We start from the raw sequence: 27234 nt of genomic DNA, 5'->3' as shown, positions 1-27234 counted from the left end.
TACTATAATCTGCTTCAATTCAGTTATTTGTGTTATACTGAATCTGTTTACGATATATATTAGTATTTATTTTACTTTACCTGGAGTTATCCTATTTATACATGTCCACCAAGAATTAGTGGAATTCTTTTATTTTACATTCAAAAAATGCCATCATCCTTAAGTCGTTGGCATAGTTCTCATGATCAAGATAACCCTGCTTTGAATTTGGTGTCTATTCCAGTCAGCTTATATCCTTACCTCTAGTAATTAAGTGTCTTCATTTGGACCATATACTTCAAGTATCCAGCTTCAGTGATGGTAGTGTCCTCTTCACCATGTATGTTTTGATCTATGGAAAATAATTATAAGAGATTAAAGATGAACTAGACTTGCAATTCCTATAGCGTAACTAAAATGTATATATTACATAATTTTCTCAGTGTGGAAAGTTTTTAAATGACAATTCGGTCCAATATTTCTTCATAAATATTTAGGACCCGTCCTGAGCAGTATTTAAAGAAACCTAGCTCTCAAATTTATTAAAGACAGCCTGTTCGTCCATATTTTGAAGAGCTACAAAACTATATCTGGAATTTCTGCTTAGAAAGCCTACATCAATAAATTTAATTTGCTATACTTGCTATTAATTCACAAAGTTAGTTAACACTGTGACACATATTCGGTGATTTCTACCCATATATGTTGAGGTAAAAAGTATAATATTTTTGGAGAGTAAGCATAACAGCTTATGAACTACATTATACTTCATATTTAAGGATATTCGGCTATATAATTCTCCTTTTGTGCCTAGTAATAAAAATGTGTGGCAAGATAGATCTTAGCAAATTTCAATCTTGTCCAAAGATTTTATAGAAAAATCACTGAATTTTCTCAGTAAATCGTTAGAGTTTCATCAGCAAAGAACTTTATATTTTTGAGATGAAAAACTTATACTAGCAAAGATGAGTTTGATATATTATTGCCCTCAACTCTTATGGGATCTTGTCAATTGTCCTATGATCAAATTTTAGGATCCTTTTCTTAATATTATAGTTTTCACCTTAGTAGTGTTTGACTTTCTATGATGAGAATTCAAGGCATTTCCACAAGTAAACCTTGAACACTTTGATATTATGGGGTTGATCTTTGGCAATACCATTTCCAAAGGTATCCAGAATGAAAATATCATTCTGATAAAAATTAATTTTGAGATGAAATGAAGAAATGGTTGACAGATGATGCTTAGTGGAAGCTTCATTTTTGCCTTATGGTTTGAGAAAGGCTCAGGTTTCATTATTAGGGAAGTATAGGGACATTCATAGTGGCAAACATATCACTTTGTAGTGGATCAGGTAGCAGAGTAATCAGAAAACAAGAGCTGGACAAGAACGTTTAAATTCTACCCTACGTGACCCATGTCTACTAGCTAGAGTTTGCATCCTTAAAGTTCTACAAACCTCCCAAATATTATTGTGCACTAGAGAGCAAACATTCAAAGTGTTATCTTGTGAGGACACTTTAGTATTACCAATAACAAGAAAAGCCTTAAAAACTTTCAAGTGATTGGCATAGCACTTGAGCTGGCCAACCAAATACCTGATTTTAGATGTTTTCTCTTTTCTCAGAATAATTAGTATTGATATTTTAGCTTAGACTGGTAGTACAATTCCCTCTTCTTTAGAAGACTATAAGGATTTCTTTCTATCCTAAGTTAATAAATAAAGTACACCATCTGTTTTACTTAGAGTTTGAAATTTTATTCTCATCAGTTAAATACCCATGTTTGAACCAATCCATAGCTGTGTATATTGGTCTATCCAGGGTAACATAAATCATTAAATAAAACACACACTGTAACCACCTGTGTACCACCAGCTTGCTTAATTCTGTAACCACTCTTCCCCAAGACTGCCTGATCTCAGCCTGATGTTTGGGTGTGAGTCTCTGCATCTGCTTCCAGTCGCTCCTGGATGAAGCCACTCAAGAGACAGTTATGCTAGGTTCCTATCTACAAGCATAGAATACATCATTAATAGTGTCAGGGGTTGACTCTCAAGTTTTAGCAGTCTTTGTTTGGCTATTCCATCAGTGTCTGCCCCATCTTTATTCCTACACATCTTGTAGGGAACACAATTTCAGGGTTGAAGGTTTTTATGGGTGGATTGATGTCCCCCATCTCCTCCGGAATTCCTTCATGACTCTAAGAGGTGACCACTTCAATCTCTATATTCCTCCCTGGTAGGAATTTCAGCTATGTTCACCCCCCTAGACTCCCAATAGCCTCCCCCATCCCAGACCTTCATCTAGTCTGAGATTCCTCTCCACAGTCCTCTCCTGTCCCTCCTCCCCACACACCTAAGCTCCATCTCCTGCTCTTCACCCATACCTAGTACCTTCACTCCATCCACCTTCTTTGATTATGTTACAGAAAGTAGCATGAACTCAGTTTTCACTTGAGCTCTTTTTACTATCAAACTCCATGAGGATAGGTAAAAACTGAATGAGCAGTACACTTGTGTTATCCAATACGAAATCATGGATTTTGAAATATGTTCCACTTAACCTTGTATGATATTTGCTTTTGAAGAAAGTATTATCGTTAATATCCTTTGCAGAATAATGTAGTGTATGAACTTTTATTATGTGATTATCATTGAAAAGAAAGTTCAAAGCTATATCCCTAGAAACTTAAAAAGTTGATGGAGATTATTATTAACATTACTAACGAATTAATTACTAACTAATCTTAGTTTCTTTGTATAGAACCTGATACTACTAACCAATCTTAACTTCTGTTAAAGTGTTTGCTCCCTGAAGCTCCCCACACCCACTTCAAATTCTGAGAGAGATGGCAAATATGACTTTTGTTTTCAAAATCCCATTTTCTGTACACCCAGGGTCATACCTATATCTCTGAATACCTAAGTATGTTTTTTTTTAATTTAGAGAATACTTTATTAGTTTTTGTAATCAAACCCACGTAGATAAGACCTTACATATTTAATACAGTGTGTTACCCCTGTACAAATGGAAAAAACTTAAGTTCATCATTTCTAGACCAATATGGCTGTTAATTTCTGTACAGTGCCAACGCAACACAGTAAACGGTGATACTTTTTTCCAAAGTTGACAGCACAGCTAAAGTTTCAAAAAATTCAAATTATATATCTGTATATATATATTTATATTTATATAAAAAGACCAATAATAGCAGTGTGTTATGCATCAACAGCAGCAACAGCTTTTCCAGGTTCTGCAGTCATCTGAACAAAACTGTAGAGACATCCAGCACACTCCATTGGAAAAAAAAAAAAAGTAAAAAAACAAAACCCGAGAAAACAGCACAGTTCTGTTACTCTTGTGGTACTTGGCACCATTTTTTTTTAAATTAGCTTCTCAATCATCATCTGGAAAGAAAACATTCTGAGCAACATCATTAAAAACAGCTCTGATAGGGGCTGGGGATTTAGCTCAGTGGTAGAGCGCTTGCCTAGGAAGCACAAGGCCCTGGGTTCGGTCCCCAGCTCCGAATAAAAGAACCACAAAAAAACAAAAAACAAAAAAAAAAAAAACAGCTCTGATAAAGCACGGTCACTACTACGTATCATAAAGCAGGTACAAGCTATTTTACATCCACAGAGGTATGATACAGTATTGTCCTACAGCTATAATACTAGAAGATACAATTTAAAAGGCATTATTTGAGACTTGATTCTACTTTTCCAGCAGAGGGCCCAAAGGATGGTGTGACACAGCTTTGTAAAGAAACATACTCTAGACAGGATTTCCTTTCACTAGTGGCACAGTTCTAAGGATTCATTCTCTCCATGAATGTCAGCTAAAACCGTTATTAAAAAAATGAAATATCCCTAGAACAAAACCGTATAACCACCGGATTCACATGAAGATGACCTAGTGGAGACAAGCTGGACCTCACCTTACGAACAAGCTATCAAATCTATTATGTTTAAACAGTGAGACCTCCAAGGAAGGAGATGCCAAGTAGTGCTTCAAAGCTTCAGACCACAATCAAACACAGCATCCTTTTCAACAGAAGCAGAAGCTCATCTGAATATGCTCAAGGATGCTGACATCAACATTTAATAATCTACTCACTCATCCAGGAAGAAGGGGAGATCAGTTACTACTGTACTTTATTGTGTTCAACCAAATCACCATGTTACAAAAATAGCAAGCTGCCATAATAAAAAATAAGGCTCCTCTATCCAGCACCAGATAGCATCATTTTACTTTCAAGCCTAGAAATTGCACACTTGTATATAAACCAACCGAAGATGAGGATTGAGAATTCAACTTGGTGGATTTTTCCTTCGATGAATATGAAGTGTCCTTCCTTATCTTTTTTGATGACTTTTAATTGAAAATTGATTTTATTTGATATTAGAATGGCTACTCCAGCTTGCTTCTTCTGACCATTTGCTTGGAAAGTTGTTTTCCAGCCTTTCACTCTGAGGTAGTGTCTGTCTTTGTCTCTGAGGTGTGTTTCCTGTAGGCAGCAGAATGCAGGGTCCTCATTGCGTATCCAGTTTGTTAATCTATGTCTTTTTATTGGGGAGTTGAGGCCATTGGTGTTGAGAGATATTAAGGAATAGTGATTATTGCTTCCTGTTATATTCATATTTGGATGTGAGGTTATGTTTGTGTGCTTTTCTTCTCTTTGTTTTGTTGCCAAGACGATTAGTTTCTTGCTTCTTCTAGGGTATAGCTTGCCTCCTTATGTTGGGCTTTACCATTTATTATCCTTTGTAGTGCTGGATTTGTAGAAAGATATTGTGTAAATTTGGTTTTGTCATGGAATATCTTGGTTTCTCCATCTATGTTAATTGAGAGTTTTGCAGGATACAGTAACCTGGGCTGGCATTTGTGTTCTCTTAGGGTCTGTATGACATCAGTCCAGGATCTTCTGGCCTTCATAGTTTCTGGCAAAAAGTCTGGTGTGATTCTGATCGGTCTGCCTTTATATGTTACTTGACCTTTTTCCCTTACTGCTTTCAATATTCTTTCTTTATTTTGTGCGTTTGGTGTTTTCACTATTATGTGACGGGAGGTGTTTCCTTTCTGGTCCAATCTATTTGGAGTTCTGTAGGCTTCTTGTATGTCTATGGGTATCTCTTTTTTTAGGTTAGGGAAGTTTTCTTCTATGATTTTGTTGAAGATAATTACTGGTCCTTTGAGCCTGGAGTCTTCACTCTCTTCTATACCTATTATCCTTAGGTTTGATCTTCTCATTGAGTTCTGGATTTCCTGTAGGTTTTGGACCAGTAGCTTTTTCTGCTTTACATTATCTTTGACAGTTGAGTCAATGATTTCTATGGAATCTTCTGCTCCCGAGATTCTCTCTTCCATCTCTTGTATTCTGTTGGTGAAGCTTGTATCTACAGCTCCTTGTCTTTTCTTTTGGTTTTCTATGTCCAGGGTTGTTGCCATGTGTTCTTTCTTGATTGCTTCTATTTCCATTTTTAATTCCTTCAACTGTTTGATTGTGTTTTCCTGGAATTCTTTCAGGCATTTTTGCGATTCCTCTCTGTAGGCTTCTACTTGTTCTCTAAGGGAGTTCTCCACGTCTTTCTTGAAGTCCTCCAGCATCATGATCAAATACGATTTTGAAACTAGATCTTGCTTTTCTGGTGTGTTTGGATATTCCATGTTTATTTTGGTGGGAGAATTGGGCTCCGATGATGCCATGTAGTCTTGGTTTCTGTTGCTTGGGTTCCTGCCCTTGCCTCTCGCCATCAGATTATCTCTAGTGTTACTTTGTTCTGCTATTTCTGACCATGGCTAGACTGTCCTATAAGCCTGTGTGTCAGGAGTGCTGTAGACCTGTTTTCCTGTTTTCTTTCAGCCAGTTATGGGGACAGAGTGTTCTGCTTTCGGGCGTGTAGTTTTTCCTCTCTACAGGTCTTCAGCTGTTCCTGTGGGCCTGTGTCTTGAGTTCACCAGGCAGGTTTCTTGCAGGGGAAAAGTTGGTCCTACCTTTGGTTCCAAGGCTCAAGTTTGCTCGTGGGGTACTGCCTAAGTCCTCTCCGTGGCGGCAGCAACCGGGAAGATCTACGCCACTCTTTCCAGGAGCCTCCATGCACCAGGGTTCCAAATGACGTTTGGTGTTTTCCTCTGGCGTCTGGACGTGCGCAGATTGCAGTCTCTTCTGGCCTCCCAGGCGTGCGCGCCTCTCTGAAGGTTCAGCTCTCCCTTCCACGGGATTTGGGTGCAGAGAACTGTTTATCCGGTCTGTTTCCTTCAGGTTCCGGCGGTGTCTCAGGTGCAGGGGTCCTGCCGCTCCTGGGCCCTCCCCTACGGGAATCCAGAGGCCTTATACAGTTGCCTCTTGGGCCAGGGATGTGGGCAGGGGTGGGCAGTGTTGGTGGTCTCCTCCGCTCTGCAGCCTCAGAAGTGCCCACCTGACCAGGCAGTGAGGTCTGTCTCCCACGGGGTTTGGGAGCAGAGAGCTGCTGCGGGCCGGGATCCGCAGGTGTGGGACTTCCAGTAAACACAGGAAGTGCCCGGTCCTAGAGGAATTTTGCCTCTGTGTTTCCTGAGTTCACCAGGCAGGTTTCTTGCAGGGGAAAAGTTGGTCCTACCTTCGGTTCCAAGGCTCAAGTTTGCTCGTGGGGTACTGCCTAAGTCCTCTCCGCTGTGGCAGCAACCGGGAAGATCTGCGCCGCTCTTTCCGGGAGCCTCTGTGCACCAGGGTTCCAGATGGCGTTTGGTGTTTTCCTCTGGCGTCTGCATGTGCACAGAGTGCAGACTCTTCTGGTTTCCCAGGCGTGTCCGCCTCTCTGAAGGTTTAGCTCTCCCTCCTACGGGATTTGGGTGCAGAGAACTGTTTATCCGGTCTGTTTCCTTCAGGTTCCGGCGGAGTCTCAGGCGCAGGGGTCCTGCTGCTCCTGGGCCCTCCCCTGATCAGGCCGTGAGGTTTCTCTCCCACGGGGTTTGGGAGCAGAGAGCTCCCTAAGTATGTTTTTATCTGGTTGAAATAAAGGTCTTCACTTTGCTATAACATTTGTCTGAGTAGATATCTTTGGTAGGATACTCATAAGATAATAGGAGTATACATTGTTTATCATATATATGTATGTATATATATGCATATGAGTATTATGAATTGTGCAATACATTTTTTCTTGAGGTCATGAACAATGACCTCATTGTCCACAGAATTTCAGAGAAATTCAATTTTCTGGAATTATCAAACCAAAAGCAAAAAATGGTGGCTTTAAACAACGAAATAGAAATCTGAAGAATATCTTTATTTTTTTCAGTAAGATATGAGAAAATTTTAAACTTGTAGTCTACACAGGTAGACTACAGTATAAATGGAACTCTTATTGCCAGAGGTAATTGTCATTACAGAGGTTTACTGATAAATAAGTTCACCCCTTCCAGTTCATTCTGAACTCTCGCTGATTGATTCAACTATGCTTTTCTGGCTCAAAGTCCTTTCCAAGCTGACAAATTCGATCTTACATCTCTTGGCTTCTAACTAAATTGTTCTGCTTGGCCTCATAGAAACTTTGTCAATATGTTCTAATATTCTGGCTCCTCATTCTCACTTTCATTCTGTTTTCACCCTTAACCTGTCTCTGTACTGTCCAGTTAAAAATTCCTCTCTTTCTCTCTCTCTCTCTCTCTCTCTCTCTCTCTCTCTCTCTCTCTCTCTCTCCTTCTCCCTCCCCTTCCCCTTCTCTTTGCCCTTCCCCTTCCCGATCTCTCTCTCTAAGCTGTTCTCACAAGTGCTATCTTTCCTGTCTGTCATCGTGAAAATGGAGCATACCCTGCCTGTGATTCATTATTCCAAATCTCTCCTGATTTATCACTTTATCACCTTGTGCCTCAGTTAGACATCACTTTCAAACATGATTGCTTGTTTTTTACAAAATAGCCTCACCTTCACTCTTTGAGATTAAAGATGTATACTAAGGGCATGTCTGTATTCTAGATAGAGGGATTAAAAATATGCCATTCCAGCTGGATCACATACAAGTAGAAGGTCTTGGGAAGTATCTATTGCCAGAGCAATAATGTTGCTGGATTAAAATTCCTCTACACTTCAGTTTAGTCAATTTTCACAAGCTTGAATATACTGCATTTGTTTTATTTTCCTTTTAGAATTTATCATGGGTCTATTATAACCTTCAATATCACTTGTGCAACAGAAACCCTCTTATCTACTGAAAAGCAATTCAAGTAATAAAATTACAACTATCACTAATTCTGAGTTAACCTTCATTTTTCTTGTCTCTATCTCAAGGGGAAAACTGATCAGATTATTGAGTTTCTAAATACTTAATAATGCATAATCATGGATATACCTATCCATGAAAATTTGTATCACCTTCTACTTCAAAATGATACAAAGAGTCATATTTTAATGATATTAGTCTTCTACTCACAGCCTGGGTCTTAGTAAATGTACATTATTCTCCATTGCATAACTGGAAACAACAAACAAACAAAAACAAACAAACAAACAAACAACAAACACCTCAGGGATAGTTCCATGACTTTTGGGGGTAATTTACTGGTAGTATGGGATTATAGTGAAATTGGTGTTAACGTTGTTTATCAAGCATCCAATGACTGACCAATTTTTTCCTATTAGTGAAATGTCTTGGGACAGCCATTATTTTCCAGAGTCAGCAAAGATATTGCATGATGACAGCAATTATTGTTCTTCTATGTGAATAATTCTTGTTAGCCCTAGCTATAATAGATCTCATATCTTATTAAATTTATACACTGATTACTCTCTCTCTCTCTCTCTCTCTCTCTCTCTCTCTCTCTCTCTCTCTCTCTCTCTCAGTACCTCCTCTAACTTGTCTGCTTTCTCTTCCCAAGTAGCTTGCTTGTGGTATATTTATGGTGTTTGTGTAAGTAAAATATTCCACATGTGAGATAAAATATGTGATATTCATCTTCTTGACTTCACTTAGAAAACCATTTAAATAGGCCACAAACGTATAAATGTCTGCAACATACTCAGTTTTTTTGGTCATGGTCTTTTATCACAGCAAAAATAAACCTAAGACAGAGGGAGAGAAAAGAAGAGAACAATGAAGTGAGTACATGAAGAGAAAACTAAAATTAAGGGCCATTGGATGGGCAGTAAGAAAACATAATGTAGTAGAAACTTCCTAAAATATATACATATATGAAAGTAATCTAAATAAAATCATCAATTATAACTGTCCAATTGGACTGTCACCAAATGAAAATTTCAGTGCTGGAAATGGGTTACATCTAATTGGGTTATTTGGTAAGCAAGGCCTCCAAACAACCCAAGACCTTGCCAATAAAGTTACTCTCAATAAAGTTACAGCAAAGCCTTATTGAGAAGAGAGCACCTACACAATAGCCTGAATACAAAGAAGTCAGCTGGTTCTTACATAGAGCCTTCACCCCTATAGACTAGTGTTCTTGGTAAAGAAAGATGTTCTGTACAATACTAAACCATAAATATAAATATCAACCCTGCTATAAACATTTTGATCAACAATGGTGTCCTACCTGTTATGCTTTAGTAAGCTAGGGCAATGCTAGCACAACGTTTTTGGAAGTAAACAACTAAAATCTGATTTGACATTAGACCTACTCCATGAGACAGCTTTGGTGACCAAGAACCTGAGAATAGATAGCCCAGGCCCCAGTGGAAAACCCTAGTTCTATTTTTTTATTAAAGGAATGCAGCAATAAAATGACTCCTAATGACATTCTCCTATACTCATAAATCAACCAGTTCTTTGCTCAGTCATCATTAGAGTATCTGCCTTCCACAGCAGATGGGAATAAATACAGAGACACACAGCCAGAAATTATATGTAGAGAAAGACTTTTGAACACACAGACCTAAATGAGATGTCTCCATCAAATCTCTTCCTCCGGGTCTCAGGAAACTGTGTGAAAGAGTATGCCAGAACCTTTATGTCTCTGTGGGATATCAGATGGGAGATGATAGAGCTTAAAGGAGAAGTGAAGTGAACACACGCCCACCCTTATCCCTAACTCACATTTTATCTCCTATTGATAAATATATACAAATGAGAATTTAGTTTTCTCTAAGGATGTCTCACTGTGCAAACAATCTACTTCTTAAGGGTAGGCTGCTTGCCCAGCAGCCAGCAGAAAACAAACACAAACTCAACAAATAACATCTTTGCAACTTTGGAGTTTCCTTGTCTCATGTTAGTCATTTTTGAAAAAAAAAAGGCTTTAGGCATATTGCCATTGGATACTAAAGCCACCATGTTTTGTTCTTGCTTTGTTTTCCAATTCTGATTCAGTAAAGAAATGGCTTGGGCAAATATAAACTGAAATTGTTGTACCTGTTTTCCAATATCAACTCTTTTACTCTCTCAGCATCTCCCAGCAACCTTTACTTCTCACTCTACCCCAGTCTTTCCCATACCCCATCCATCTCTACTCACCACATTCCCCCAACTCCCTACCATTCTGTCCTCCCCTAGCTTCCCAATTTCCCCACACCCAATCCATCTGCCTGCTCACTCACCCACTATCTACCCAACATATCACTTCCATCTCCCCTTCTCTCACATCCCTCTCCCCAACACCCATTCTGTTCTTATTCTCACGTCCTCCTCCCATCCCTCCTCCCTTCTCATTCTCATTCCCATACCCCCTACCCCACTCCCCCACCTCCCACTAACTCCCATCCATCTGCCCTTCTTTCACTCCCCACTTCCCTATACCCAATCCATATACCCTTTACCTCACTGGCATGCCCCACCTTCCCAGTATCCTATCCATTTTCCCTTGTTTTCCACCCCTAACCCTCACCCATATTTACCCTATGGTACTACGGAAATTTTAAAATATCTATCTAGAAAAGTGTAGAAAGGCATGGTTGCTCAAAGTAAACAAAAGAAACATGACTGATAAAGTGGACCAATGGTTTTTATTATGACCATATTGCATTGAAATTACATTGCATATCTCTCAGTCCACTCTCGAGCCATTCTATCATACTGCTTTAAATCCTTGCGATAGACCTTTGCAATTTCAGGAACCAGGGGGTCATCAGGATTTGGATCACATAATAGAGAGCAGATAGAAAGAAGAACTTTGGAAATTGTAAGTGCAGGTGACCATTCAGAATTCAAGATATCTAGGCAGATGCTTCCATTTTTGCTAATGTTTGGATGGTAAATTCGGGTTATGAATGAAACTTTGGGCGGCCTGAAGGGGTAATTGGACGGAAAGTGGACAGACAGAAAAAAAACCCCTCCCTGGTAGGGGCTGTCTTCGGGCCCCATTATGGTCGCTTGCCAATGAAACAAATTTTCTGCCACTGGCCCTGCAGAACACTGAGCAGGTGGATCTTGAGAGAAGGCAACTAATTCCTTCTGGATTCTTTTAAGAGCCATCTCTTCCAAAGTAGGATGAACCATCTTCACTGAAGGCTCTGTTCACCTAGGCTATAGAAAGAGATGAGAAAATGACAGATGATTAAACTGAAGGAGGCGAGGTCACGTTATTAAAGCATAATTCAGAGATGGAAGGCGGGAAGAGAAGGGAGGGAGGGGGAGAAGAAGGGAGGAAGGGCGGTTGGGAGGGAAGGAGGGAGGGAGCACACCAACGGCCAGAGGATTTGCTACTTAACTGTACCTGTAGGGCTCAAGGATTCCTGTGGATTCAGACCAAGTGTTAAAGAATCTGCTGTAGTTGCTGGAAGGCTGTGATGCCTGGGGGCTGAACAACTGCTCCGAAATACAGCTGTCTGGAGAGGCTAAAGTTCCCCCGGCAGCCTGCCACTAGAAATGCTGCTGGACATGGTCCCTTCTTGGTAATGGCTGAAGGATATTCTATGATGTCACAGAGAGCATAATAATGAGTGAAGGGCATGTCAGTCAGTGTGGGGTCAACGTGGGGTCAGCAGCAAGTCAACTTGGTGTCAATGTGAGGTCAGTGTGGGTGTTCACTTTATAATAATGTAGGAGAGGAGCATGTTGGGAGCAAGGAGAAAATGACTGAAACTGGCTGTACTGCACAGCTTCATAGAGCAGTTTGACTTTGATCTAATGAGTCACAGTCAACCTCTTCTACTCATTCAGAATATATCCGTCTATGCCCCTCTACTCACTAAATAGCTTTGCTGTAATTTTTATACTTTTAGGGTGAACACATTATCGCCCTTAATTTTGTTTCCTTAAGATGATATTCTCTAGTATGAGCAAATTTAGCTCATACATTAGCTGTGATAACATTGTTTAAAGTAACTATTAGTTAAATTTGTATAAAAATCTATATGAATTAAAATCTTCAAAACTTTAACTTTGAAGTTAAAAAATGTAACTTTTGATATAATTGTGGCAGAAAAAGGGAATATAAAATAAGTCTTTGCTATGGCATGCATTATTTGTAAGCAATAAATGTAATGTCAATACAGTAGTTATAGCTCATGCAATAATTATGTATAATATTGTTCTTAATTTTTCTAAAAGTCCTCCTGTATCAAAACCACTCTAGGATTAGGCATATTATTTTCATTTGCCCATTGATTCTTCTTGAGTTGGGAACATTCCTATATCTTTGTGTCTGATTGTTTCCTACTGCTTCGTATGAAGGGTGTAGTATAACTCACATCAAACACGGGACTATTGCTTCTCAGTACTAAAGACATTGACATTGATAATCTGATGATTTGGAAAGGGGGCTCAGTTTTGGATTTTGAAAGTTATTAAGGAAGTTAAAGCAGTTTATGATTGAACAATAAGGATATGTTTACTCCTCATGGGTTTTTGTAAGCTATGTGGACTAACTTTCATTACAGAAAACTTGTATTCCTAAGAACTGTTAAAAATACTAAACATTGCCTAAGATAAATTAAAATTTAGGTTCTGAACTTAAACATTCTTAAACTGTTGGAATGTTAGGATTCCTTCCAGGGTCCTAGCAGCAGCCATGTAGGAGCCAGGGACTGGCCCATTCCTGTGCTCTCTTATCACAACCCCTCTTTGGACTGTTCCCACTACACCCCTCCACATGTTTCTATCTGGCCTCTTTCCTCTTCTGTTCTCTCTTCCTCTACTCTTCCACTACCATTACCACATCCTCTTCCTCCTCCTCCTCCTCCTCCTCCTCCTCCTCCTCCTTCTCTCTCTCTCTCTCTCTCTCTCTCTCTCTCTCTCTCTCTCTCTCTCTGTCTCTTCCTCCCTCTTCCTCCCCTTCCCTGTTCTCTTTTCCCTTTCTTTCTCTGCCTCTATTCCCTTCCTAACCCTCCTTCCCATGCCCCCAAATAAACTTCATTCTATACTATACCATCATATGGCTGGTCTCTCAATGGGGGTCGGGGGGAGGTGCACCCTCCCACCACACCATACCTCCATTTACAAAACATATCATTAACTTTTCCAGAACCATTGAAAGTTATAATAAGCTAATTAGCTTTGTAGTAGCTTCAAGGTATTTTAAGGTAGTGTAAAAATAATAATTCATTTTCTGAAAACCTTTTTCTTTAGTGTTGAACTAATATTGCTTAAACCTTCAACTTTGTGGTATATACTATGTTATCAACACACTTTGAAATATAGTAATGATATCTTTCCAAGAACTGTCAGTACATCGTCAGTTAGAAGTGACATCTGGAGATACCATCTCCTATCTATGTTTGAGTGTTTAGTGGCTCAATGTTGTACAAGTCTTTTGTAGGCTACCGTAGTTACTAGAAGTTTATTAGTGCAGTAGCTCTTTCATATCCTGAGGACAGTATTTGACTTATAGTTATCCTGATCTCTGGCTCTTGCCATCTGTCTACTTTCTTTGCCATGATGACTTCATGAGCCTTTAAGGAAGGGCATGTGACATGGATATCACATTCGGAGCTGAGGAATCCAGAGACATTTATTCTCTGCATTTTGATCTACTGTAAATTACCTTATTAATTATCATCTACTGTAAAAAGGTGTTCTGATGAGAGTTAATACTTGGACTAGTGTGTAGTTATTAGAATAAGTCTGTAGAAGGCAGTTTAACCACATATCTACATACTAAAGTAATAATCTCTAATAAGATTTAAGACCTCACTGGCTGTGAGTTCATGGTAAGGTTTCAAAAGAGACAGAGTTGGAGTCAATCTAAGGCCAGTGGGAAAATTCTAAAACAAACCTCCAAGCACAAAGACCCCTCCCTTACAGGGAGAGTAAGGCTAGTTTAGTTCCTGTAGCAACTGCAAGCCAACCTGTCAGACAAAGCCACCTGTGAGTCCCAACTGATCCCCCCCTCTCCATGACTCCCAATTGTCCCCCCTAGAATGTCCAGAATGGTCTACTGACCATGAGTCAACTTGAAGGTTGCTTCACTCCACTGATAGTACCCTGCCTAGTTACAAATTGTTTGAATTCTGCCCCAATTATTTGCAAAGTATAACCCTGTTAGAGTCTGCTCAGGGTTGCCTCTCTCCGAAAGGGAGTTGACTCCAACGAGTTGGAATAAAACTCCTCTTGCTTTTGCATTGATTACCACCTTCATGAGTCTCACTCAAGGGGTCCTGGACAAGGGTCACTTCAGACCTCACAATTTACAGTATGCTTTCATGCAGTGAAATTTGAATAGTCATAGAATGGTTAACTACCTTCATAACAATCCATTTTACTATTATACCATGCATATCTTACAAGTTCTAGTTTCTCCAACCTCCTTTAGGCCCTTCACCAATTTTTTTTTGTGTTCCTGTATCTATAGACATTCTAAAATCATTCCAGACATTCAGGGATGTTCTAAATACCACTTTTTTATAATTTAGTCTTTCTTATGGCAACAGCATTGTTTACATAGGATGGGGAGATGCAAGTTTGTAGACAGTAAGAAATAATGAATTTTGACTCAAAGTACTAATCTGAAATCTTTAGCATGATTATGTATATATATACATATATATGATTGTATCATTTATTATATGAATGATTATATCATCATTTGACATTGCTGTGACATGATCTTGATCTATTGTGGTTAATGCAACTAAACTTTACAGGTGGACTACATATGTTCAAATCTTAGATTTTTCATCAACTGACTGTGAAACTACGAATAAATTATTTAAAGTGCTTATGTTTCAGTCCTTTCATCTGACAATTATTAGTAATAAAATCTTTTTATTTAGAATATGTATTAGTCAGCGTTTTCTAGAGTCACAGAATTTATGAAATGTTTCTATATGTTAAGGGAATTTATTGTAATGACTTACAGACTTACAGTCTGTTACCTAACAATGGGCAGCTGTGAATGGGAAGTCCAGGAATCTAGTAGCTGTTCAGTCTCATGAGGCTAGTTGTTTCAATTGGTCTTCTGTAGAAGTAGATTCCAACAGGTGTTCTGACAAGTGCAAGCAGTCAAACAAGACAGTGACTATTCCTTCTTCTGATTCCTCATTTAGGTTTCCAGCAGATGGTGTGTGCCACCATACCGGGATTTGGAATTTGTTTTGCTCTAGGCTGACTTTTAACTCAGAGACCTCCTTGCCTAATCTCCTGGATTAAAGGTTTCATGGCCACTGTGCATCAAGATCTCCATGTCAACATCCAGGAGAGAAACCTGTGTCTTCTAGTCTCAAGATCTGGATCAGAGGTGGGCCCTACAAATTGTAATTCTTTCCAGTTGTAGTCATTGACAACCAGGAATAGCCATCACAATCCACCTTGTCAATTTGACATAAATCATATCTCATGATCAAATTAAACAATAACCAACTCATAAGTATGCCTAACATGCTATAGTTATCCCTCATACAAACACCAACACATGATAAATTTAGAATAGGTCAATGTCCTTTGGGAACATACTTTTAGTATCTCAACTTAAATACCAACTGATATTCTTTTAGCTGATGTTAAAGAAATTGGAAGAAAGCACAAATATCTATACTAACGTGTTCTTAAAAAATAAAACAAAAGCATTCATACCACTTTATAATTCTTATTTCTGCAACAGGTTACATTGCCTTAAGTGTTATTTATAATTACCATCCTGTACTACTCATTCTTTTATTTCCTCCACCTTCTGCAAGTACCTCAGCAGGTCTTGGCTCTTTTCCTGGAGGAGTGACCCAAACCTTCATCCCTGATGTGTCTGAGTCCTTTTTAATCCTGCTTGGATTAGGCTGTTGTAGTTTCCCTTTCACTTTAATCACAGCACATGGTAATACTAAGAGATGCCCTAAAGGATCTCCTACACTCCATACATAATCCTTCTTACCTTCATTGTGAAGAGGCTATCCAATTTCCCCCTGGTAGTCTGGATCTATCACCCATCCTAACACTGTTATTTCTTTCTTAGCATGTTTGTTTAAGGGAACTAGAAGACCAAAATGACCAGGGGCAGTCTGAGCTTCCAGTTCAGTGGAATATTTGTTGTGGCTCCTTGCAGGAGCACTACCCCCTCTGGAACCAAAACTTCTAGGCCAGCAAAATTTAGGGTTGTGTATACAGGGAGCAAAATTTTCCTAGTGGGTCACTAGGATTGATAGTCAGTGGAACTATTCCGTTTTTCCATCGCTTGCTTGATTCCTGGACCCGTGGATCCTAGCTATGGAAGAAACTGTATATATATTGGAAGATGATTCAATGGTTATAATGCCTTCTAAAGAACCCTGCCCCAGCCCTCCATGATGCTGCCGCCTAATTGGCACTGTATCTATGTCTTCACAAGGCCAATCTGTCTTTCTATCAGATCAGATGCTTTAAGATGATGGTGCGGAAAATGGTAGGACTTGGGTCTTCCATGAACATGTGCTCTAAGGTCATTTTCACATAAACTAATAATTATGTTAAATAATATCCAGTATTTATTTGATATTATTCAATAATATATCAAAATAAATTTCTTAATGATTCAAGAGGTAATGTGAAATTACTTTATAAAGTGATTATAAAACTGAGTTAATACACATTTTCTTGTTACAATTTTCCTATTATTAATTTGTTTTTTAATTGGTCATAGCACTATAATTCAAGGTAATGTTTTAGTTCACTAAGAAAACAAATATTTGCTATATATCTTTTGAAAATTATTAAAATTCACAGAAACATGGAAATAACACACACTATTGTATGAAATAATGGAAAGCAAGAACAAGAATTGATTCAGTGTGAAGTCTGAATAGAAAGTATAATGAAGACTTTTGTGATATATAGTACAAAAGAGCCATGAGAGATATTACTTCTTACTCACAGTAAAAGAAATAATTGAGAAAAAATTGTGACTTTAAAATTTTTATCAAATAATTGCCTCGTATTTGTAGGTTATTGAGAAGCTGCCTTATCTATTAGTTGAAATTAAAATGGTATGTTATGGGCACGGTTTTGCAGGACTGATGCTATCAGCAAATCTACTTTACAATAGATTGTTAATAATAAGATCAATGTGCCTTACATAAATATTTACTCAATAGACCTTTCTTCTTCCTAACCACATATCGTAAAAACACAAATAATATCTGGCTGTGAGAAAGTGATAGTGGACATGGTTAATATTATTTTAAATTGTTTTGGTCTATGGTTTATAAGGAGAAGGTTACAAGTTATCAGATATAAATATTTCATTTTTCTCATACAGATGTTTTAGGCTAAGATGTAAACATGAAATCAGGCCTACAATTTGATTGAGAATGATACAGTAAATATATTTATGAGACTTAGCTCATTCTAGAAATCTGGTACATAAAAACATCTTAAAAGGAATTTAAAACATGGCTTAATATTTCCCTAGAATAATTTAATTTGAATTTTTAGTTCATAATTTGATGTATAGTAGAAAATACATGTGAAATAAGGAAATCAGAAAACTGTGAAAGAACTTTATTACTAGTAAATCATGAAACCAATGTGTCACTAATTTATCATAACTACATGTTTGATGAATTATCTCTGTTAGAGACAAATAAGGACTTACATGATTTGAGTTGTTATCTATCTCTAAAATTCCTTGAACAATAAAATTATGCTAATATATTGTTTAATAATAGTGGCCTACTCTAATAATGTGACAGCGTTCCTGGAACAAACTTCTATTGGACAGAGATAGGAATAAATGACAGGCTAAACTAAATATTCCCAAAAAAAGCCCCAATTGGAGAACCAGATTTTGTTGCAATTACTTATAAGAATATGGGTGTGTCTTAGGGTTTTAGTGCTGGGAACAGAAACCATGATGAAGGGAACTCTTATAAGCATGACATTTAATTGGGCCTGGCTTACAGGTTCAGAAGTTCAGTCCATTGTCATCAAGGAGGGAACATGGCAGCATCCAGGAAGGCATGGTGCAGGAGGAACTGAGAGCATTACATCTTCATCTGAAGGCTTCTAGTGGAAAACTGAATTCCGGGCAGCTTGGATGAGGGTCTTCAAGTTCACATCCACAGTGACACACCTACCCCCACAAGGCTATACCTCTTAATAGTGTCACTTCCTGGTCCAAGCATATACAAACCATTAAAAGGTGAGTGGTTACTTACAGGAATAGAAAGGCTCAAATATAACTGCATCACAGAAAGCCTATGCCAGAAGTGGTGACAACTTACCAAAGATGAAAACCTAAAGTGTATTTCAAAACCTGAAAGAAACTTAACAAAGTGGAGAGGTGTTGAGTTCCTCCACCCACCCCCCTGTTAATACAATTTTTCTGAGTCTCTTTTAGGGAGCTTACTTGGTTGGTACATTTTCAGATGCTTAGTTTGTTTGAGAGTCCTTATTACTTTTTTTAAATTGTTATTATCGATTAAGCTATTTATTGATTTTACTTCCCTATTGCAGCTTCCCTTCTCTCCTCTCTTACCAGTCCCTCCTCTTTCCCTCTCCACGATCTCTTCTCTCTCTCTCCCTAGAAAAGGGGAGGCATCCCATGGATATCAAGCAGCCCTAGCATTATAAATCCACAGCAAGAGTAGGTACATCTTCTTCCATTAAATTTAGACAAGGCAGCACAGTTAGGGGAAAAAGGATCCAAAGGCAGGAAATATAGACAGAGACAACTCCTGTTTTCTTTAGGAGTCCCACATGAAGAACCAGCTGCACAACTCCTTTATATGTTCAGAGAGCCTAGGTCCGTTTCATTCATGCTCTTTGTTTGAAAGTTCAGGTTCCATGAACCCCCACTGGTCCAGATTAGTTGACTCTAGGTTTTCTTGTGATGCTTATAAACCCTTTGGTTCCATCAATCCCTCCTCCCCCTCTTCCACAGGATTTTCTAAGGTTCACTTAATATTTGCCTGTCATTCTCTGCATCAACTTTCAACAGGGGATGGGTAGAGCCCCTATGATGACATTTATGCTAGGCTCCCATCTGCAAATATAGTTTAATATCATCAGTAGTATCAGGAGTTGGATCCCTCTCATGGCATGGGTCTCAACCAGTCATTAGTTGGTTCTTCCTTCAAGTTCTACTTCATCTCCAACCCTGCACATCCTAGCAGTAGAGCAAACTGTGAATCTAAGGTTTTGTGTCATGTGGGTGTACCAATAGCTCCATTAGAATTCTTGCTGGGCTACATTAGACGGCCAATTCAGGATCCATATCCTCCATTGCTAGGAGTCTTATGTATGGCCACCTTCATAGATTACTGGGAATTCCTATTGTCCTAGTTTCTAGCTTGTCTCAGAGATTACTCACTCTCCCATCTAGTTGTCTCTCTCACTATCCTCTTCCTCTGCTGTCCCACAGACCTCATCTCTCCTGTTCTCATCCCTAACCCCCAACTCAATTTCCTCCTTTCATTCACCTTCTGATGTCAACTGTATTTCTCAGTAAATGTAATTTTTGTGCACTGTATGTAATTATCTCACATGCCTACTGCTGAATAAGCACATCCATTCTAGGTCCTATTGAACTCCAACAAACTGCCTTCTCTCAGCTTTTGACTGAATTGCTCTGCTTGGCCTCAATTTAAATCTGGTAATCTATTTGAATCTACTGTTTCATTCTCATTCTCTGTCTGGCCCATTCTGTCTTCAGACCTGCAACCTGTCTCTGTGAAACTGTTCCAGTAAAACTGTCTCCTCCCCTTCCTCTTCTTCATCTTCCTTCTCCCACCTCCCCTCTCTCTTTCTTTCTCTCTCTCTTTCTCTCTACTGCTCTTTCAAGTCTCTTTTCCTCTCTATGCTCATGAGATTTGGGCATAATCCATCTTTTACTCATTCTGTTTAATCTTTCCTTGATTCATCACTCTGCCTGACCCTCAATTAGGCAAACATGGCTATTTCCTTCTACAGATTAACATTACCTACATTGTTTGTAATTAAACATGTATGCAAAGTGTATGTCTGCATTCCAGTCAGAAGGAATAAAGGTGTATCATTCCAGCCAGATCACTCAGATCTAGGTTTTTTGATATGATCATTTGCAATTTTAGCCATGTTGCTGGATTAAAATTCTTCTACATTGCCCTTCTCAGTGAGATTCAAGCATGCCCCATTAGGCCCTCCTTGTTGCTTAGTTTCTTTAGGTCTGTGATTTGTGGCATTTTTATCCTGTACTTTATGACTAATATATACTTAAAATTGAGTACATATCATGTTTGTCCTTTTGGGTCTGAGTTACCTAACTCAGGATGATTATTTCTAGTTCTATCCATTTTCCTACAAATTTTATGTCATGGCTATTACTGGATGAATAATACTCCATTGTGCAAATAAATGAAATGACTTTATCATTGAGGTAAGCAAATGCCCTTGTGGTATGGTAGAGCATTTTTTTTTTTGAGTGTCCAGGACTGGTATAGTTGGACCATGAGATAGAACTACTTCAAGTTTTCTGAGAAACTTACAAATTTATTTCCAAAGTTATTGTACAAGTTTGCACTGCAACTAGCAAAGGAGGACGTTCTGTTTGCTTGACATGCTGACCAGACATGAGTTTTTTCTTGAGTTTTTGTTTGTAGCCATTTTGACCAGCATAAAATGAAATGGCAGAGTTGGTTTGATTTGCATTGCCTGGTGCCTAAAGATATAGATTTTTTTTTTTATAAATGCTTCTCAGTCAAGACAGATTGCTCTGTCGAGAATTCTGTTTAGATATATACCAAATTTTTAATTAGGTCCTTTGGTTTGCTGGTGTTTAGTTTCTTTTATTTTTTATTGGATATCATTTATTTACATTTCAAATGTTATTCCCTTTCCCAGTTTTCCATCTATAAGCCTCCTATCCCATTCCCATCCCCCTTTCCCTATGAGTGTGTTTCTCCTGTGAGGGGGGTCCAGATTTGGTAGGACCAAGAGCTTCTACTCCCATTGGTGCCCAACAAGGCCATCCTTTGCTACACATGCAACTAGAGCCATGTCTCTGTCCCTGTGTATTCTTTGGGTAGTGGTTTAGTCCTTCGGAGCTCTGCTTGGTTGGTATTGTTCTTAAGGGTTTGCAAGCCTCTTCAGATGCTTCAAACTTTTCTCTAAATACTCAAATGAGGACCCGTTTCTCAGTTCAGTTGTTTGCTGTGAGCATTCCCCTCTGCATTTGTTATGCTCTGGCTGAGCCTCACAGGAGACAGCTATATCAGGCTCCTGTCAGCATGCACTTTTGGCTTCAACAATAATTGTCTAGATTTGGTGGCTGTATAAACATAGGCTGGATTCCCAGGTTGGGTGGGTTCTGAATGGGCATTTTTTCAGTCTCTGCCCCAAATTTTTTCTCCATATCAGCCCTTATGAATATTTGTGTTCCCCCCTTTTAAGAAGGACTGAAGCATCTGCACTTTGGTCTTCCTTCTTCTTGAGCTTCATGTGGTCTGTAGATTGTATCTTGGGTAATTCAAGTTTTGGGCTAAGATCCACTTATCAGTGAGTATATACCGTGTATGTGCGTGTGGTTTTTTTGTGATTTTGTTGCCTCACCCAGGATGACATTTTCTAGTTACTTCCAATTGCCTAAGAATTTCATGAAGTCATTGTTTTTAATAGCTGAGTAGTACTCCTTTGTATAGATATACCACATTTTCTGTATCCATTTCTATGCTGAAGGGCATCTGAGTTGTTTCCAGCTTCTGTCTATTATAAATAAGGCTGCTATGAATATAGTGGAGCATATGTCCTTGTTATATGTTGGAGCATCATTTGGGTATATGCCCAGGATTGGTATAGCTGGGTCCTCAGGTAGTGCTATATCCAATTTTCAGAGGAAACTCCAGATGTATTTCAAGAGTTCTTGAACCATCTTGTAATCCCACCTACAATGGAGAAGTGTTCCACTTTCTCCACATCACTACCAGCATCTGCTGTCACCTGAATTTTTGATGTTAGTCATTCTAACTGGTGTAAGGTAGAATCTCAGGAATATTTTGACTTGTATTTCCCTGCTGACTAAGGATGTTGAACATTTCTTTAGATCCTTCTCAGTCATTGTATAGTCCTCAGCTGAGAATGCTTTGTTTAGCTCTGTAACCTATTTTAATAGGGTTATTTGATTCTCTGGAGTCTAACTTCTTGAGTTCCTTGTTTATATTGGATATTAGCCCTCTATCAGATGTAGAATTGGTAAAGATCTTTTCCCAGACTCTTTGTTACTGGTTTGTCCTAATGACAGTGTCCTTTGCCTTACACAATCTTTGCAATTTTATGAGGTCCCATTTGTCAATTTTTGATCTTAGCGCATAAGCCATTGGTGTTCTGTTCAGGAAAATTTCCTAAGTGCCTATGTGTTCTAGGATCCTCCCCATTTTCTTTTTTTTCTATTAGTTTGAGTGTTTTATGTGGAAGTCCTTGATCCACTTGGACTTAAGCTTTCTTTTTTTTTTTTTTATTAACTTGAGTATTTCTTATATACATTTCAAGTGTTATTCCCTTTCCCGGTTTCCGGACAAACATCACCCTCCCCCCTCCCCTTCCTTATGGGTGTTCCCCTCCCAAACCTCCCCCCATTGCCACCCTCCCCGCATAGTCTAGTTCACTGGGGGTTCAGTCTTAGCAGGACCCAGGGCTTCCCCTTCCACTGGTGCTCTTACTAGGATATTCATTGCTACCTATGGGGACAGAGTCCAGGGTCAGTCCATGTATAGTCTTTAGGTAGTGGCTTAGTCCCTGGAAGCTCTGGTTGCTTGACATTGTTGTACTTTTGGGGTCTCGAGCACCTTCAAGCTCTTCCAGTTCTTTCTCTGATTCCTTCAACGGGGATCCTATTCTCAGTTCAGTGGTTTGCTGCTGGCATTCGCCTCTGTATTTGCTGTATTCTGGCTGTGTCTCTCAGGAGCGATCTACATCCGGCTCCTGTCGGTCTGCACTTCTTTGCTTCATCCATCTTGTCTAATTGGGTGGCTGTATATGTATGGGCCACCTGAGGGGCAGGCTCTGAATGGGTGTTCCTTCAGTCTCTGTTTTAATCTTTGCCTCTCCCTTCCCTGCCAAGGGTATTCTTTTTCCTCATTTAAAGAAGGAGTGAAGCATTCACATTTTGATCATCCGTCTTGAGTTTCCTTTGTTCTAGGGATCTAGGGTAATTCAAGCATTTGGGCTAATAGCCACTTATCAATGAGTGCATACCATGTATGTCTTTCTGTGAGTGGGTTAGCTCACTCAGGATGATATTTTCCAGTTCCAACCATTTGCCTACGAATTTCATAAACTCGTTGTTTTTGATAGCTGAGTAATATTCCATTGTGTAGATGTACCACATTTTCTGTATCCATTCCTCTGTTGAAGGGCATCTGGGTTCTTTCCAGTTTCTGGCTATTATAAATAAGGCTGCGATGAACATAGTGGAGCACGTGTCTCTTTTATATGTTGAGGCATCTTTTGGGTATATGCCCAAGAGAGGTATAGCTGGATCCTCAGGCAGTTCAATGTCCAATTTTCTGAGGAACCTCCAGACTGATTTCCAGAATGGTTTTACCAGTCTGCAATCCCACCAACAATGGAGGAGTGTTCCTCTTTCTCCACATCCTCGCCAGCATCTGCTCTCACCTGAGTTTTTGATCTTAGCCATTCTCACTGGTGTGAGGTGAAATCTCAGGGTTGTTTTGATTTGCATTTCCCTTATGACTAAAGATGTTGAACATTTCTTTAGGTGTTTCTCAGCCATTCGGCATTCCTCAGCTGTGAATTCTTTGTTTAGCTCTGAACCCCATTTTTTAATAGGGTTATTTGTTTCCCTGCGGTCTAACTTCTTGAGTTCTTTGTATATTTTGGATATAAGGCCTCTATCTGTTGTAGGATTGGTAAAGATCTTTTCCCAATCTGTTGGTTGCCGTTTTGTCCTAACCACAGTGTCCTTTGCCTTACAGAAGCTTTGCAGTTTTATGAGATCCCATTTGTCGATTCTTGATCTTAGAGCATAAGCCATTGGTGTTTTGTTCAGGAAATTTTTTCCAGTGCCCATGTGTTCCAGATGCTTCCCTAGTTTTTCTTCTATTAGTTTGAGTGTGTCTGGTTTGATGTGGAGGTCCTTGATCCACTTGGACTTAAGCTTTGTACAGGGTGATAAGCATGGATCGATCTGCATTCTTCTACATGTTGCCCTCCAGTTGAACCAGCACCATTTGCTGAAAATGCTATCTTTTTTCCATTGGATGGTTTTGGCTCCTTTGTCAAAAATCAAGTGACCATAGGTGTGTGGGTTCATTTCTGGGTCTTCAATTCTATTCCATTGGTCTATCTGTCTGTCTCTGTACCAATACCATGCAGTTTTTATCACTATTGCTCTGTAATACTGCTTGAGTTCAGGGATAGTGATTCCCCCTGAAGTCCTCTTATTGTTGAGGATAGCTTTAGCTATCCTGGGTTTTTTGTTATTCCAGATGAATTTGCAAATTGTTCTGTCTAACTCTTTGAAGAATTGGATTGGTATTTTGATGGGGATTGCATTGAATCTGTAGATTGCTTTTGGTAAAATAGCCATTTTTACTATATTAATCCTGCCAATCCATGAGCATGGGAGATCTTTCCATCTTCTGAGGTCTTCTTCAATTTCTTTCCTCAGTGTCTTGAAGTTCTTATTGTATAGATCTTTTACTTGCTTGGTTAAAGTCACACCGAGGTACTTTATATTATTTGGGTCTATTATGAAGGGTGTCGTTTCCCTAATTTCTTTCTCGGCTTGTTTCTCTTTTGTATAGAGGAAGGCAACTGATTTATTTGAGTTAATTTTATACCCAGCCACTTTGCTGAAGTTGTTTATCAGCTTTAGTAGTTCTCTGGTGGAACTTCTGGGATCACTTAAATATACTATCATGTCGTCTGCAAATAGTGATATTTTGACCTCTTCTTTTCCGATCTGTATCCCCTTGATCTCCTTTTGTTGTATGATTGCTCTGGCTAGAACTTCAAGAACTATATTGAATAAGTAGGGAGAGAGTGGGCAGCCTTGTCTAGTCCCTGATTTTAGTGGGATTGCTTCAAGTTTCTCTCCATTTAGTTTAATGTTAGCAACTGGTTTGCTGTATATGGCTTTTACTATGTTTAGGTATGGGCCTTGAATTCCTATTATTTCCAGGACTTTTATCATGAAGGGGTGTTGAATTTTGTCAAATGCTTTCTCAGCATCTAATGAAATGATCATGTGGTTCTGTTCTTTCAATTTGTTTATATGATGGATCACGTTGATGGTTTTCCTTATATTAAACCATCCCTGCATGCCTGGGATGAAGCCTACTTGATCATGGTGGATGATTGTTTTGATGTGCTCTTGAATTCGGTTTGCCAGAATTTTATTGAGTATTGTTGCGTCGATATTCATAAGGGAAATTGGTCTGAAGTTCTCTTTCTTTGTTGGGTCTTTGTGTGGTTTAGGTATAAGAGTAATTGTGGCTTCATAGAAGGAATTCGGTAGAGCTCCATCTGTTTCAATTTTGTGGAATAGTTTGGATAATATTGGTATAAGGTCTTCTATGAAGGTTTGATAGACTTCTGCACTAAATCCGTCTGGACCTGGGCTCTTTTTGGTTGGGAGACCTTTAATGACTGCTTCTATTTCCTTAGGAGTTATGGGGTTGTTTAACTGGTTTATCTGTTCCTGATTTAACTTCGATACCTGGTATCTGTCTAGGAAATTGTCCATTTCCTGAAGATTTTCAAGTTTTGTTGAATATAGGTTTTTATAGTAAGATCTGATGATTTTTTGAATTTCCTCTGAATCTGTAGTTATGTCTCCATTTCATTTCTGATTTTGTTAATTTGGACGCACTCTCTGTGTCCTCTCGTTAGTCTGGCTAAGGGTTTATCTATCTTGTTGATTTTCTCAAAGAACCAACTTTTGGTTCTGTTGATTCTTTCTATGGTCCTTTTTGTTTCTACTTGGTTGATTTCAGCTCTGAGTTTGATTATTTCCTGCCTTCTACTCCTCCTGGGTGTATTTGCTTCTTTTTGTTCTAGAGCTTTTAGGTGTGCTGTCAAGCTGCTGACATATGCTCTTTCCTGTTTCTTTCTGCAGGCACTCAGCGGTATGAGTTTTCCTGTTAGCACAGCTTTCATTGTGTCCCATAAGTTTGGGTATGTTGTACCTTCATTTTCATTAAATTCTAAAAAGTTTTTAATTTCTTTCTTTATTTCTTCCTTGACCAGGTTATCATTGAGTAGAGCATTGTTCAATTTCCACGTATATGTGGGCATTCTTCCCTTATTGTTATTGAAGACCAGTTTTAGGCCGTGGTGGTCTGATAGCACGCATGGGATTATTTCTATCTTTCTGTACCTGTTGAGGCCCGTTTTTTGACCAATTATATGGTCAATTTTGGAGAAAGTACCGTGAGGAGCTGAGAAGAAGGTATATCCTTTTGCTTTAGCATAGAATGTTCTATAAATATCCGTTAAGTCCATTTGGCTCATGACTTCTCTTAATCTGTCTACATCTCTGTTTAATTTCTGTTTCCATGATCTGTCCATTGATGAGAGTGGGGTGTTGAAATCTCCCACTATTATTGTGTGAGGTGCAATGTGTGTTTTGAGCTTTAGTAAGGTTTCTTTTACATATGTAGGTGCCCTTGTATTTGGGGCATAGATATTTAGGATTGAGACTTCATCTTGGTGGATTTTTCCTTTGATGAATATGAAGTGTCCTTCCTTATCTTTTTTGATGACTTTTAGTTGAAAATTGATTTTATTTGATATTAGAATGGCTACTCCAGCTTTCTTCTTCTGACCATTTGCTTGGAAAATTGTTTTCCAGCCTTTCACTCTGAGGTAATGTCTGTCTTTGTCTCTGAGGTGTGTTTCCTGTAGGCAGCAGAATGCAGGGTCCTCGTTGCGTATCCAGTTTGTTAATCTATGTCTTTTTATTGGGGAGTTGAGGCCATTGATATTGAGA

The 27234-nt window shown here is 38.9% G+C and overlaps 1 protein-coding gene across 1 annotated transcript; it reads right to left on the bottom strand.

Annotated features, from left to right (window-relative positions):
- Positions 1-10893: 10893 nt before the first annotated feature.
- Positions 10894-11712, bottom strand: LOC120099227 (ubiquitin-conjugating enzyme E2 D4-like). The gene is made up of 2 exons (XM_087601229.1): positions 11623-11712; positions 10894-11432 (listed from the first exon to the last, which is right to left on the bottom strand). Exon 2 carries the CDS (start codon positions 11403-11405, stop codon positions 10938-10940), a length of 468 nt encoding a protein of 155 aa, XP_087457355.1. The 5' UTR covers positions 11406-11432; positions 11623-11712; the 3' UTR covers positions 10894-10937.
- Between the last annotated feature and the right edge of the window lie 15522 nt (positions 11713-27234).

Source organism: Rattus norvegicus, chromosome X, assembly GCF_021556685.1.
Source record: "Rattus norvegicus strain SHRSP/BbbUtx chromosome X, alternate assembly SHRSP_T2T, whole genome shotgun sequence".
NCBI lineage: Eukaryota > Metazoa > Chordata > Mammalia > Rodentia > Muridae > Rattus > Rattus norvegicus.
Note: the sequence above shows the minus strand (reverse complement) of the source record. Positions and strands in the feature narration are given on the sequence as shown.